We start from the raw sequence: 15923 nt of genomic DNA on the forward strand, positions 1-15923 counted from the left end.
CGAATGTACAAAAATATTTATTTGTCCAAAACTAGATACATTCAGCGGGCTTTGGTCACTTCAGGCGGTCCCATTTCTGAGACCTCTGTGTACATGAATTAAATTCATTTATTTTTCCTGTTAATCTGTCTTGTGTCCACATAATTATTAGGAGAGCCAAAAGGACCTCAACAGGGGTAAAGGAGAAATTTGCCCGTCCCCGTGTTGCTAGACAAGGTCACACACATTCACTGGCTCAGAAGAGATTTGAGGAGACCCTAAGTTTTCACCTCTGGCTGATCTTTAGTCTCCAGGTGTACTGGGTGGGAAAACTTGGGAAAATGAAAATGGTGTATACGGTGATGAAGCTGTGCACCCAGCCCCAAGGTAATCTGCAGAGACCAGGAGAGTGGTTTTTGAAATTTGTGTTTCCTTGCTACCTCCCCAAACCCCCTGACCCAGCACCCCGGCGGTTTAAAAAAATAATAATCGGTTGTGTCCACCCACGCAGTGGAACAGAAACACCAGTGGCTACACAGCACACGGCAAAGAAAGCCGTCTAACGAAAAATAGTTCGGCACAGTAACAGAAAGGATCAACTACAACCAGCAGCCACACATGAATACGAGGGAGAAGAAGCTTCTCCCCATTTACTGCATTCCAAACTTCAAAATCTCCAGTTTTCAACACCACTTACAAGGCATGCAATGAAACAAGTGTGTATTTGCCCCATCACAGGTCAGATAAGCAAATTAATAGAAACTGTGCATGAGGAAACCAAGTACTTTAACTCTGTAGGCAGACATTCAATCAAGAGTCATACCCACGCTCACCTGACAAAGGAAACGATGGAGCAAGAACTAAAAGAAACCAGGAGACCAAGGTCTAGCGAAATAGAGACTCTCAACAAAGAGACATTTAAAGCAGAAACAAATAGGAATTATGGGCTGAAAAACCACAGCATGTGAATCAACACCTTCAGTAGAGACTTCAAAGGAAGGTTTGAGCAGGCAGAAGAATCACAAAACCTAAAGTCAGGTTAATTGAAATCATCCTGGCTGAGGAGCAGAAAGAGAACAAAAATGATGCAGAAAATATAACAGCCTAGATTATTTGCCAGACTCCACTGAGCAATCCGAGGCTTACGTATTTGCAGTCCCAGGTGGAGACAGGAGAGAAAGGGGCAGGACAAGTATTTCAAGAAATCATGCCCCTCACACTCTTCAGGTATGGCAAAACTCATGAATCTACACGTCAAACTTTCCTTTACTCATACCTCTCTCTTCCTGAAGCCCTCACCTTCCTTCAGCACCACCTGATCCTCTGGGTGAGGTGCTTGGTCCACGAGTTTCTATTCGGTATGCCCGTATTTTGTTCATGCACCCCCTCTCACTGGGTCATAGGAGGTCACCGAGGGCAAGGATTCTCTAACAACTTTTCTCTTCACAGGAAGACTAGCCCCAATTCCTATCGTTCGGGTGATGCTTTATTAAAAATCATGAAGAAATTGTGCCCACATAATGTCGGTTTAATGACCAACGCAAGAATAAAATGGGGAGGAATAAGAGTCATCTTCCTTCACTCCTGCACTAGTGTTTACAAAACACTAACAAGTCAACCCCAAACGTTCTCCTCCTGGAAGCTTCCCTGGCAAATGCATTCCCTCAATGTCCTCATCACCCTCTGGGGGCCGTAATTGATATTCTCACCTCCACCAAGATATTCTTGTCTGTTGGTGATTTGCCACAAGGGCATGCCTATTCCTCTGTTTCCAAATGTGTGTCACTGCTAACTCCACCTGCAATAAAGCATTTCTTGTTGCTCACAAAGATAACGGAAGTCACAAAAAAGTCCCAGTTCAAGGTGGTGGAAGCATTTGATGCAGGAATGGAGGAAAGGGTGGAACGCAGGCACAGACCAACTCAGAGACACAAACTTTAACAAATAAGTAAGTGAGTAACAGCACCCCAGAGCACGTGTATCGAAACAGGGACATGAACAGACTGAGACAGCTATGGCACTAGAGGCGTGCATATGGGCACAGGCATGGGTGGAAGATCAGAGAGACGAAGGCATGGGCAAAGCCAGAGGAAGGAACACCAACTCACGCTCAGAGTGAGATCATGGGCAAACACAACACGGACACACCATCTTCATTCACACAGAGGAAAACACAAACATGTCCAGACACCAGGAAACGCAAACGTGGCTCAGAGTGATTGAGCCAGAATGCTCATAGATTGATCAGTAATCTGCTGGGCCTCACATGCCCTGAAGTTCAACGGAAGGAAACCTCAGGCAACGTGTGCAACTGTGCATTCAATCTACTCGCACCTAGATATTAGGCCCCACGTGAAAAAGCCCTTAAGAGACCGGGTCACACCTACGTCTAAGCTCTGTAGCCCAGGAGGAAACTCAGTAAGCTATAGCCTCTGGGGCACACATCATGCCAAGTCTCCAGACAATGACAATCAAGTCAACCGTCCACAGTTTACAGTTCCGCTACCTGATCCATGAACGTCTGCCCAGCTTCACTCCAGGACAGGTCAGGCCTAAGCATAGCCTTGGTACCTAAGCACTGGCAGGAGATGTTAGGTGTTGGGGGAGCCTGTCCCAACCTTTGTTTTGGTGATTAAGTCCTTTGCAAGACCTTACTAAATGTTCTGGATGTGGATAAACATCCTGGAGTCCTTAGAACAAGCCCCGTCTGAGGTTGCCTAAGACCACGCACCAGTATGCTGTCCCACTCCCACTGCAGGGTTATCAGAGCATAGTTTATTTTTACCAGCACCAGGAAAGACAGGGACCAGCATGTGGAAGCCCCAAGGGTTCCTTGAGGTGTACAGTGCGAGAAGCTTAGAAGACCTGTTTCCACAGTGTCTGTGGGGTGGTTGTGGGGACAGCAGCGGACAAAGGCCAAGCCTTGCCTTCTAGACCTTCGGATGTCTCCACTGTAGAAGGGGCATAGCTGGGATGTAGATGTTCAAATACAAAACCTGACACTGAGCAGGCGATCTAACTCAGTGCACTTTGAAGGCGACATCCGTGACTCCATGAACTTTGATTGTCAAACCCTCGTCCTGGAACGAGCTGGGGCTTTTGGGAGAAGGCTCTTCTACCAAAAGTCGTTGAGCAACAGCTCAACATGTGGGACGGAAATGGTACTGTCAATATGCCACCCTCAGGGACGCCTGTGTTGGAACCGCTGTATCTGGGAAGAGAGAACACTGGGGGGACAAACATTGAACATTCCCTGCTCCGTTTGTGGCAGAGTCTATCCTTTGCCTGGTCCAGAGACAGACGTGCTTCTGGGAAGCAGCCAGCCACTTGGCAAGGAGCACCCGAAGTGCTCACCACTTCCTGGGTGAGCTCGGTATGCTCTAGGTCTTCCCATTGGCCTCAGGGGCACAGAGTGCTGGCAAGGCCCCAGAAGAAGGACAGTGCCTTTGTGGTTGAAACACGGTGTGCCCAGCCATTCAGCGAGGATGGGACACCTCTACCAGACTGTTCATGAGAAAAATGTTTACTTTCTGGGGACCTGGCCTGAAGCGGGCCTTGGGCAGAGGGCTTAAGCCTGTCTGAAAATAGGGATATTAACCACTGTGCCGTCACGGGACAGACAGCACACAGCTGGGTGGCCTGGCACTTCCCTGTTTAACATCCCCAACTCCCCACTCCCCCCCACCTCTCCCCTCTCCCCGTGTGCCCTTTTGTACCCAAACTGAGTCCCCCGGAAAAAAGAACAGAGTTCACGTGAGCTCACTCAGATGTGAGGGACTCCGTTTTTGTTTGCTTAGCCGTTTCCCAGCAAACTTACCTTTTCCCCTGGTCACCTTTGCCAGAGCACACTAACATCCTCACTGCCTTCCCACCCCTGTCTCCCTCACCTCCTCAGATGTCCTCCATACACCTTATACCCCATGTCCTGAGATGTTGTCTGGAACCCTAGCCCTGAGAGGCTAATTGTCTCAGCAAAAGACCCTGTGTTCATATGCACTAGAAGGGCATCCGGTCCAACAGTGAATTAAATGCTAAGGCTTCCCCCCGTTGTATCCCATTGAAGTGTCTGATGATATGCAACAGGGAGGATACATGGAGGACCACTATCCAACAAAATTAACTTCCAGCATTTCAATCTCAGGCCCTTGCTCACCAGGCCCTTTCCTTGAACTTCCGCATTTCCCTTGGAAAAATGACAGGCCCCAGTTAACCAGTCCTTCTCTTATTTCTCCTTCCTCCCCAACCCCCATCCCACAGGCAGAACTGCATCCTCTGATGCAATCCCAAAGTATGATTTCCCCCCACCTCTACAACTCTCCATGGCCTGGTAATTCCCAGGCAGCAAACTGAGAAGCCTGCCTGGGGCTGATGTGTCTACCCTGAGCCCCTGCACAAACACCACACAAACACATACAACTGATGCTGCTTATTTATCTTCCGGTTTTATTCCAGGTTTACTGGTGTCTCCCTCTCTGTACGTCTCACCACCAGACCTCTCTTCGTTTCTTCGTGTGCACGACAACCACGTTGACCGTTCGCCTTCACCCAAAGCAGCTTCTTAGGTCAAGGGCGATGCTCCATCACACGCATCTCAAGATCGGGAGTGCCTTTGAAAACACACACAGGCACACACATAATAACCCAACCTCTCTGAACGATGCTAAAGACCGCTTTAACTTTTTAAGGCCCTGCCCAGGAGACAGAGTCACATCCCCTGTGATCTCTTACATTTCCTCCAACCACATATTAGAAACTTTCTTCATAATCGATGCAAAATGGCCACTGTTCTCACAATAGCCGTGGCAGGTGAAGGAGATGCATAAGAAAAGTAAAAGATGACGGTGATGATCAAAACAGAAAAAAATGATGGGACAGCGGGGTAAGGCTTTGCACAAAGGGGTCTCACACACCTTTGTGGAAACCAGGTGGTGGGGGGAACCTGAGGCAAGCCCAAAGCCAAGCCCAAATTTAAGGGGGCATTACAGGAGGCCTGAGGGTGGGGTTGATGGCCATGGAATGACAGTTCAGAGACGTGCACCTTTGAATCTCAGTGACTTTGACTCTCATGCTGCTTCACTCGCCTAAAGCTTCCCTAGTCAGAACCAGTCCTGCACTGCAGTTTTCCAGACGTGCTGTCGCACCCTGACGCCCTCACGCCCTGGTGTCACTGTATGCCTCTGAGCCTCAACTCCTCCATGAGTGAAATAAACGACCCAGCTTACTCGTTTCAGCGCCCAGCCCCTGGGCTCCTTACCCACCTGTCCTCCTCTCGGTGACCTGTCCCAGTGGGGCCTTTCTCCCTCGGGTAGTAGCGCAGGGGATTGGGCCACAGGTCCTCGCCGATGATCTGGTAGGGGAAAGGGGCCTGGTCGGTACAGGCCAGGCCAGGCCAGGCCCACACCCCTCCCCCCGACCAGCCGAACAACATCGCCATTGCTGAGGAGGCCCAGAGGCACCCCACCTCAGCAATCCTGCTAGATCCTACACAGCTGTGGTCAGAGAACCAGTTGAAGAAGTTAAGGCCGCTGTTGTTGTGCCTGCGGCTATACACCTCCTCTTCAAAACGACGGTGCCACTGAATTGGAGCGAGATGAGATGCCCTATATCCTGTGGGAAAAGGAGCGTGGGACAAGGGCCTAAATCACGTTTCAAGTTCACCTCACCCCATCTGCCCTCCCCCACGATCCAGGGAGCTGTCTCTTACTAGTGGCCTCAATGAGATACTCCTTAACAACCACCTCATTCTGGAAATAGGGGTTCTTCCGGAAAAACAACAAGATCTTGCGATAATCACTGGGATCTGCGAGCTCCTCCACCTGTCGGGACAAAGTGGAGGCGGAGGGTGAAATCTCTCTCCAGCACACCTGCTCTTTCCTGCTTTCCGGGATAAATCATTTCCCCTCTCCTCCCCTGCCTGACCTTCAAGTTGGTCATGTAGCTAAGCATGTCTTTATCTTGGGTGCTAATCATGGCCGACATCCGGGGGTGGTTCACAAACTGCTTTACGTCAAGGAGCCTCTAGATGCCGGAGGTGAAAGGGCTGGGAGAACAGAGCGAGCCTGGACAGCGGCCTGGGAGTGTCTGATCTCAAGGCCCCACTAGCATCTAGTCCTATTTCTTCAATACAGACTGCATGAAGGAACAATGAGCCCCTCGGGGTGTGCATATCTGTGCACTAAAACAGGGAGCCTCCAATTCTGAGAGGGAGGCCCTGATCTCCATCTGGACAGAACAAGCTTACTTCCGCACAGCAAACACTCCTGGCTCTAACTAGGATGCGCTTTCATAACTCCCCACTCTCACCTCCGTTTTCCCTGATGGTTATTCCAAGAAGAACCTGTGCACAAGACAACTCTTTTGTCTCAAGAGGCCCTGGCACTAATGACAATACCTTTTTGGACCTCTGCAACTAAAGCCCTAGTCTTACTTCCTGCTATGCAGAAAATCAGCATGCCCCCACAATTTCAGGATCACATTTCCCTGAGTGTGCCCACAATGCACAATCCAACGGATACATTTTGGTACCCAAACGGCCCGCTATGTTAGGTACCCCTTGCACTAGCCCGGCCACAACGTGGTCTCTCAAATACAAAATTAAGGATACAACTTTGACCCAGAAGCCAGGGATGCTCTGGATGATGGTGCTTCTGTGTTCCAGATAAGGCTTCCGCCTCATAAGTGTTGTGACCTTGAGACGAAAGAGTTGTCGGCTGCACTCCGCATTCACAGGCTCCAGCTGTAACTGCAAGACCTTCAACGCCTCCAGCGCCTCCAGCGACGCGCTCTTCGGGGAAGGCCCTGGCTCTTCCTGCCCCTGCTCCTGAGGCTTCTCCTCCTGCTCTTCCGCCACCACCTGCTGCTGCTGCTTCTCCGCCACCACCTCCACCTCTTCCATCATGTCCTCCACAGGCTGCCAAAACACCTCCATGATCCGCGCCACCTCTCCCTCCAACAAGGCCGCGCATTGCCGCACCACCTCCCCGATAAAGATGGCGGCCTCCTCGCCCCACCCATCAGCTAGGGCCAGCACCCTACCCACCTCCCGCACCACACCTGGTGACCCGCGGGCCCCTGCTTCCTGAGGACCCCCTCCCACACCTAGGACGACCCCGGGTCCCGCCTCACTGCCCATGCGGACCTGGCTCGGAGCTGGGGCAGCGGCGAAGGTGCGGCAGTTGGAAGCTCAGCACGTGGGCCGAGCACCACGCACTCCCAGCAACTACAATCACGCTTCGCTGCGGGCTGAACCGTTCCCAGGATCCTCTGCGGTGAAGAGTGCTGAAACGCATGCGCAGGAGCATTGGCCACCAGGCATGCGTGTCCATGTGGCAGGAAGCAGCTCCAAGCCACGCCCAGGCCGCTCGGCCCCATCACGACCAATCAGGGCGAGGACAGTGGGCGTCACCCTCGGCTGCCTCGCCCCTCGCCCTGTGGAAACAGGCCGGTCTCCGGGATTGCCGGGTCCGCCAAAACACCCCTTCCGTCCCCCGGACTTAGCAGCCCAGGTTCCACAAGGAGCTCGCCTCCAGGGAGGCCTCCGGCCTTGCGTCTGGGGTGCCTGGGTGCCTGTGATACCTATGTGGCCTGTGCCAGTTGGAGCCAGGTGTTCCCGCTCCAAAATCAGAAAATCAGAATCCGGTTTGCCTCGGGACCTTTAGGCACTGGGAGCTCTCAGAAAATGTACAAGGAAATGCATGGTGGCCGAAGTTGCTAGATACTTTTCTTCCAGGGAACCGAGAGCCGGAAGCTCTGTGGCATGAGAGGGGAGTGTCCGGCAAACCCAGCTCTTTGCTAGACTTGAATTCCTTTGCTCAAGAGCAGAAAAGCCATGCAGTGAAGAGCTCCATCTGAGTGTCTGTCTCCCCTCTGACCGTAAAAGCATCATGTTGTATCCAAGTTTCCACCTTATCAGGTTGGTTCCAGGGCTTGACTATTTTCCTTTGTGGACTGTATCCAGTGGTGGGATGTTTTGATTACTGGCTCTGTCCACAGTGTGACTGTCTCCATTTGAGTCTGGAACCAGTGTTTGACATTTTCAGCTTCAAACTGAGTCCAGGATCTGGCTAGATCACCTTCAGATTGGGCCCAGGAGTGGGCTGTTTCAAATTCTGTCTCAATCCAAGGTTTGCACGTATCCATCCATTTGAGTATTCAACCAAGGTCTGACTCTATCAGATTCAGGCTCAGACCAAGAAATGATTGTCGGAGATTCAGGTTGGCTCCAGGTTCTGATTTTATCAGTTTGTGTTTGCAACCAGAGTCTGACAGCATCAGCTTCACGCCTAGTCCATGCTGTGACTGTATTAACTTTAGACTGTGTCATGAGTCTGAATGTAGATGATTCAGGCTTTGTCCATTGTTGGATACTACCAGCTTCAGACTGAATCCATGGTCTAACCACGTCAACTTCAGGCTGAGTCCAAGAGTGGATGTTTTAAAGTCTGCCTGGGTCCTCTCTCCCATTTGATCAGGTTTTGTCCAGAACCAAGATCTCGCTGTACCAGCTTCAGGATGGTTCCAGGGTCTGATTGTTTCAGTTTCAGTGTGGGTCCAATATTTGATTGCATCTGCTTCTGGCTGAATCCAATGTCTATCTTTACCTTCTTCAGTCTGAGTTCTGGGTCTGGCAATTTGGAATTTAGTCTGAATCCAGTGTCTGCTTCCTTTAGTCTGTAACCATGGTTTGGTTGTATCGGCTTTTAATTGAGTCAAAGGTCTTGCTGATTGCGTTCCTGACTGGGTCCAAGTTTGGACAATGTCGGCTTCAGGCTGAGGCCACGGTCTGATTGTACCAACTTTAGAGTGGATTAAAGGATCATTTACCTTAGTAACTGTATGAACCAAAAGCCATGTTGTATCTTTAGGGTGCATCTGGGGTTTGACTATACAGTGTCATGTTTATTCAATGGACTCCTTCTACCCACTTGACTTAAGGATCTGATCGTCCTTGTCTTATACTGGGCCAAAGATGTAATTGTATTGACTGCAGATGGAGCTCAAGTAAAGTTCCTGTTAAGAGTTGATGCAGTCCAAAATTGAGTTGACTTAGATTCAGGGAGAAGCCTGTATTCTTCTGTCTTTTCTATAGGTCCTTGGGATCTAACTATATTTAAGACAGGCTGAAACCAGGGTTCCAAGGTATCGGTTACCATAGGATATTGGGATCTCTCTTCATATAGTATGGAATGAGCCCAGAATCCAATTTTATTAACAATTAAAGGGACCCATGGTTGCAAGTTATAAGTTACTGGTTTAACAACAGCATCAACTCTATCAGCTACATGATGTATTTGGCTTCTAACACTCTCCTCACTAGATTGAATTTGCATAACTATTCCTGTTTTATCAGGCACAAAATGGGTCCAAGGTCCAACAGCAGGTGTAATTTCTAGCCAGGGTCTAGCTAGAAGTTGACCATGGAAAGGAGCCTTAGTAGACTGAACTTGAGACTGAACAGTATTAATCTCAGAATGAACTTTTGATCCATCTATGTCACTTGAAAACAGAACATCTGATCCTTCAACATTACCTAACGGTGGAGTATGAAGCCCAGTTATACCACCTAAAGGTTTAACCCAGGATCTTAGTGAATCTGTCATAGTTTGATACTTACATTTCATTGCGTCTCTGTGAGGAAGGTTCCAGGGTGTAGGTATATCAGGTGTTGGAGTGTTCTGAGGTCCAGACAGAACAGAAGGATCAGAAATATCAGCCACTGGGGTACTCCAGGGCATAGCTGTATGAGAAGGATCCCATGATGTGGCAAGAGGAGAGGTCCAAGATTGTACCATTGGGAATGTGCTAGCGGAGGAGAGCTGACTGCTTTGAAGGCGTAACTGTGTGCTGCCAGGAAAAGAGTCTCCATTATTTGACCCAAAAAGTACTAGAGGAGGATTTCAGCGCTGTCTGTTCAGTGGGAAGGTACCTAATCTTCTCCTCCACGACTGTTCAGAGAATCCATGGGAGGTCAAAATGGTAGAGGCCCTGTTCAGGCTAAGCCTGTCTTGTATACCACGTCCTACCCCAGGAGAAAAACTGCAGGGTAGAGAAAAAATAGGATCCAGTGGCTTCTGGGGTGCCTTGATTAGCCATCTCATCCAAGATAGGCAGGGGGCTGTCTTGGTCACAAGAACTGGGTCATAACAGGCCACCGAGGACTCACTGACCAGGCCTACCAGCTCCCAGTGGTTGCCAAAGGGACAGAGAACAGGACTACCCTGCTGTATCTGAATAAGGCAACAAAGATAACCCATATATATATGAGATAGATAGGCATATATTAAATACATAAGAAACATATCCACATTACATATAGGTATATAATATAAGTGAATTATAAGATACATATTTATACATTATGTATATGCTTAACATTGTTTATAAGGGCATTAAAATATATAAGGTTTATCTTCTTTTCTACCACATATAAATTCCAAATGACATGACAAACATGTGCCTATTTCAAGGAGGTCCATTAAACCACTTAGGTACAAATAACCATAACGCTGATTAAAAGAGGAAAATAGTAGAGGGAATTTAGAGAACATTATGAAACGTAAACTACATATTCAGCAACTTTATTTGGATGTCACTTATTATCCCCTTAGCTGGGTATTTCTAGGCAGACTACCTCTACTGCTTTTAGTCTGGTTCAAGCCATCATTCCTGCTTCCTTCTCACCCATCCTTATCCCAGCATTTGTTCTCATCCAAGCAGGCAGAATGACACTCAGAGTAAAGGCCAAGGGCTTTATGTTGTTACCCCCTGATCTCAACGCTTAACATTTTTCCTTTGTTCATTTTGCTACAATCCAAGAATCGTAACCTCCTGTTCTTTCCATAGTTTCAAAGATTATTTTTAGTAAGTTCTCTACTTCTCAATGAAAATATTCCAGCTTTATTTTATTTTCTTTTTCTTTTTTTAAAAACATCTTTATTGGAGTATAATTGCTTTATAGTGGTGTGTTAGTTTCTGCTGTTTAACAAAGTGAATCAGCTATACATATACATATATCTCCATATCCCCTCCCTCTTATGTATCCCTCCCACCCTCCCTATCCGACCTCTCTAGGTGGTCACTAAGTACCATCCAGCTTTCTTTTTGATCTGAAGAGTAAATATCTCTATGCATCTTCTTTTTCATAGTGATGATATATGTTTACATATATCTATATGATTATGTAACCCTCATAAAGATTACATCTGTGAATTGCAGTGGAAAACACTTTCTTTTTTTTAAATTAAATTTAATTTATTTTTTATACAGCAGGTTCTTATTAGTTATCTATTTTACATTAAACTTTTATGTATCGTTTAACGTGACATCTACCCTCTTAAATTTTTAACTGTATTGTATAAGATTTGTCAATCTGTATACAGTATGTTGTACAGCATATATGCAGAATTTATTCATCTTGCATAAATGAAAGTGTACATATATTTCATAGAATTTTACACACATTTTTATATGTCCCCCCAAAGTAACTGCCCTTATACAGTAAGTACCCAGCAGTCTTCTGGATGACTCTAGATGCAAAAATTGTTACTTTTAGTCGGGTGGGTATGTTGATGGTGGCAGAATGAGAGGTCCACCAGCTTAACTGACAGCTTCTTGGTACTGTTCCCAGAGTTACCGGGGTCTGAAGGAACAGATATAGGAAGGATTGTGAGATATGGGTTATTATGTCTCTTACGTATTTTATACCATAGCTTCCTAAGATTTTTACAGTATATCTTTCAATTTTTTTAATTACATAAAATTCCCGAAATACCCTCACTTCTTTGCTTCCATCTCATCTCATATACACTTATGTTATACACTCTTGGAATTTGTAGCTGTTCCCAAATCCTTGCTAAACAGAATAATAGAACACAGAATAATTGTAACCATTGATAGTTACTTTACTTCCTTAAGGACTCAGTTGTTTCTCCCTGTAAAGTGGAGTAATATGGATTTAATTATTAATAGTTTTTAAAGTTTCCATTTTATTTTCTGCTTCATTTGCTTTTTTATATTAATTTCTAAACTACATTTATGATACAACAGACCATAACTTTTGTGGCTTACTCTGATATTGGTATACCCTGCAGTGTCTGTATGAACAGTTATAACAGCTCTTCCAGAAGATGTTATAAGTGTGAGAAAGCAGTATTTCTTCCCTCCTGATAGGGTATCGCAGGATGACCACCGCTGTGTCTCCTTTGACTTGATCTTTTCCAGTCTATAGCCATGTAAGATACCTTCTTGGTCCGTGGCTCCTGAAATGTCAGAGTTTAAGTGTTTCCTAAGGGAAAAGAAAAATAAAGAACATAATAAAATTAGAGTGAGAAAAACATCCATGTAAGCCAAAATGTCTGCCAGTATAAGGTCTTTTACTTACTTAGTAATATAATCCAACAAATTTCTACTTTGTATCCCTGTAAACTGAAGTTCTACATTACACACTGAATACAATTTGAGTTTTAGAACTTCAAGCTTCCTTTTTAATATATTTTCCAAAGAAGATAAAAGTCCTTTTAATGCATCAAAATCCAAAGCCAATATAGTTAATTGTAATGAAGCAAATGTAAAAAATAAACATAACTGTGATTCCCTTATGGCTCTAGGTATACTTAAAGTTTAGTCAGACAGCTGGCTATGGAGAGGATCCACCACCGACTCATGAATAATAATGCCCTGGCGGGTTTCAGCCATGGATACTAGCCATGGGGTGTCACTGGATGCTGACGGTGGGGCAGTCATTGGGGTCGATGAGCTTAACCACTGCTTTTGAGAATTAGGTACTAAAAGGGTCAGATAGGAGGGGAAGAGGTAAACATAACATGAAAAACAACATCTTGTTGAATGACTAATGAGATTTGTCATCCTACATTTTTTATTTGATGAAGAGGGAAAAGAGGAGAATACAGAGAAGAGTGAGAAGGGATAAAGGTTGCAAAAATGGAAGATTAAGTGAAAGAGAAGAATGAATAAGAAATAGGAAATGAGATTAAAAAAATAATGAGAAAAACAGAAGATATTTTAAGAGGTTAAAGAAAAACAAAAGTATCTTCCCCAGTACTAAGACAAAAAAGAGGAGAAAAATCCCAGGTATCTATTACTTACTACCACATCAGTGAAAAAACAATCCCCAAAACTGGTAGAAGCAAAGTGGAGCTTTCATGTTGGCTCACGTGTATGTGAATGCAAGAGAGGATTCTAGTAGAATAGCTCTCAAGGTTGAGACTGAGATTACAGAGTACAGAATGTCTGACATCACAATAACTACTAGTGAGATAGCTACCTTCCTTCTATCACAAGTAATCAACTAGAAATGTTATACGTAAGAAATTTAATGAAGTTAAATATTTTTAAATTAAAATTTTTATCTATCTCAATATTAACTTTCATTTTTGGAATGGGCCAAGCAATATCCCAGTTCCACACCATGAAAAAATTATGATCTATTTGGGCATTACCACGTGGCTTTCTTTACCTACTACACACTACTTATTAAGTAAAGGAATTAGGTAGGCCTATATGACCTGACATAGAAGTTAATGAAATACTGATTGATTATAGTTTAAATAATTTACAGATATGAATACACAAATGATACCATATTTTACTTATACACTTATTCACATGCCCATACCTACTTACTCATCACTCTCAACTCAGGAACACTTATCGTATAAATTTGTAGAAAATTATCTCAAGACCTAAATTCACTTTGCTATGATGGCAGTCTGGGGCAAAGAGAAACTATTCAATCATTGTTTGCCAAAGTCCTCACATAGAATGTGCTATATACGGAACACATAAACATGAGGAAAGAAGCTTTTACCCTAATTGAGTTTTCAATTTAGGGGAAGAGTATGTCATTTAAGGTGAATTTCTGCTGGCCAATCCAGTATAAAATCCATTATATAAGAATAAATTTATATTTCATATCATATGAGTCATGAGGTAGCAGCTAAGTCAGCTTTATGATTTTATCAGAAATCTGAGTTCCTTCTATCTACTTGGAAAATTTTGTACTTGACATTCATCCTCGAGATGACTGAAAGATGCTTTCTCTATTCCAAAGAAGAAATGAAATAGGGCAAAATCTCATACCTTCCAGCTGAGTCAGACATTTAAGTCTCAATAAGTAGCCTTTTCTGACACTTCCAGTGCTCCCCATTGTATTTCTCCCTTTATTTCGTACCCTGTGCAAGGAACTACTCTTATCAATTCAGCTTTACAATAACACTCAGAAACATTTTAAAGTAATAAATTTGTAAAAATGGCCACTCACAAACAAGAGGAGCACAATGCTATAATAATGAACTATGGAAAAACTATGGGTATTAAACTTACGCTTGAATCAAAATCTGAAGGATGAGTAAAAATCAAGCAAACAGAATTTGAGAAGGGAGTTACTACTCTTTAAATAACTTGTTGAGAGGAAAGAAAGCATGTGGTATCCAAGGTATTTAAAGAGAGCCAGTTAAAAGAAAGTAAAAAAAAACAAGAGAGGGGGAAGCATCATAAGGGCAGAGAAGGAGATACTTACTCAATATAACCCTGTGAGAAATTCTCAGCGCCCCCTCTTCCCCCAGCAGTGGTCATGAAGTTTTATACTGGGTTTTTAATTATTTTTAAAGGTAACAGAAAAATATTCAAGGACTGAGGTGATATCAATATGGCAAACTAGGAAGCTCCAGGATCCCATCCCGCATTCCAACACCAACTCACCAGTAATATATTAATTCAAATACCTTTGTGGGAGCTCTGGAAACCAGTCAGGATGTGCAGCAACCAAGCAAGTGCACAATCAGAAAAATCCACACTCAGGATCTTAAGAAATTCCATAGAGCTCTTGTCCCAACTCCTCCCAGTCTCAAAACCCTGCAGTTGGAAAGAAACAACCTATCCCTGGTTCCTCCTACAGGATGGAAGGAAAAAAAAAAAAGAACCAAATGTTTGCCGTTTTATGGACTGATGGTAGCCAAAGGGTTGGTTTCTGTCCTTACTGACTGAAAGCTCAGAAAGTTTTGGAAGCATGGTTTGGACATAGGTTGGAGGCCACTGAACAATGGCAGGTGCCACAGCATGTGAAAACTGCCGGAATAGTAAAGACCTGCAAATGGCTGAGTACGAGAGATTACGGGAACAGGAATATAATGGAACACCTCAGGCCCTAGGAGAAACAAGACTGGGCCTCTTAGAAAATAAGACATGTAAAAGTAGATGTATATAGGACACAATTGACAAAAAACTACACGTGGAAGCCTACAGAGGCACATACCCAGAAAAGGCCTGAGAAGACCCAAATCTTCTCTCCGTAATAGTTAGTAAATGTCTTCTCCTGCAGCAACCCAGACTGCAATGTTTATTACAAATGCCAGATTTTCAAAACAGAGATAAAAAACCAAGACAAAAAACAAACAAACAAACAAAAACAATACAACAGGAAAGCATGGCCTATTCAAAGGAACAAAATAAATCTCCAAAAACCAACCATTCAGATATTAAATCTTTGGACTTACTTGACAAACAGTTTATATTTTCTGCATTATTGAGATTGTTTGGCATATAACAATAAATAAAGTGTACAATGTGTTCATTTAATACACATATGCTAGAGATGATTCCCAACAAAGAGTTAGCTAACTCCTCCATCATGTCACATAGTTAACCATTTCTTTCTGTGGTAAGAACAGTTATGACCTACTCTCTTAGCAAGTTTCAAATGCACAATACGGTATTAATTACAGTAACCATGCTGTATCTTGATCCTGCCACAGCTAATTCATGTTATAACTGGAAGTCTGTACCCTTTGACCAACATTTGCCCATTTTCCCCACTCCCTAAGCCCCTAGTAACTACAACCCTATCTGTTTCTATGAGTTCCGTTTTTCTAGTTTCCCTGTATAAGCAGTTACGGTATTTTGCTTTCTCTGCCTGACTTAATTAGGAT

At 44.6% G+C, this 15923-nt stretch overlaps 1 protein-coding gene across 1 annotated transcript; it reads right to left on the reverse strand.

Moving 5' to 3' along the window:
• Positions 1-4403: 4403 nt before the first annotated feature.
• On the reverse strand, positions 4404-7255 carry LOC307181060 (testis-specific Y-encoded protein 10-like). The gene is made up of 7 exons (XM_079911838.1): positions 7118-7255; positions 6584-6889; positions 5899-5976; positions 5684-5795; positions 5441-5586; positions 5238-5326; positions 4404-4586 (listed from the first exon to the last, which is right to left on the reverse strand). The coding sequence occupies exons 2-7, from the start codon at positions 6875-6877 to the stop codon at positions 4571-4573; spliced, it is 735 nt and encodes a 244-aa protein (XP_079767964.1). The 5' UTR covers positions 6878-6889; positions 7118-7255; the 3' UTR covers positions 4404-4570.
• Between the last annotated feature and the right edge of the window lie 8668 nt (positions 7256-15923).

Source organism: Stenella coeruleoalba (genome assembly GCF_951394435.1).
Source record: "Stenella coeruleoalba genome assembly, chromosome: Y".
In the NCBI taxonomy this organism is placed as follows: domain Eukaryota; kingdom Metazoa; phylum Chordata; class Mammalia; order Artiodactyla; family Delphinidae; genus Stenella; species Stenella coeruleoalba.

Coding starts and splice junctions, on each gene's coding strand:
- LOC307181060 (XM_079911838.1), bottom strand. CDS start 6,877: ATGATGGAAGAGGTGGAGGTGGTGGCGGAGAAGCAGCAGCAGCAGGTG. Junction 5,977..6,583: donor CTGGCTTCTGGGTCAAAGTT/GTATCCTTAATT, acceptor GACGTAAAGCAG/TTTGTGAACCACCCCCGGAT. Junction 5,327..5,440: donor GATCTAGCAGGATTGCTGAG/GTGGGGTGCCTC, acceptor TTCCCCTACCAG/ATCATCGGCGAGGACCTGTG.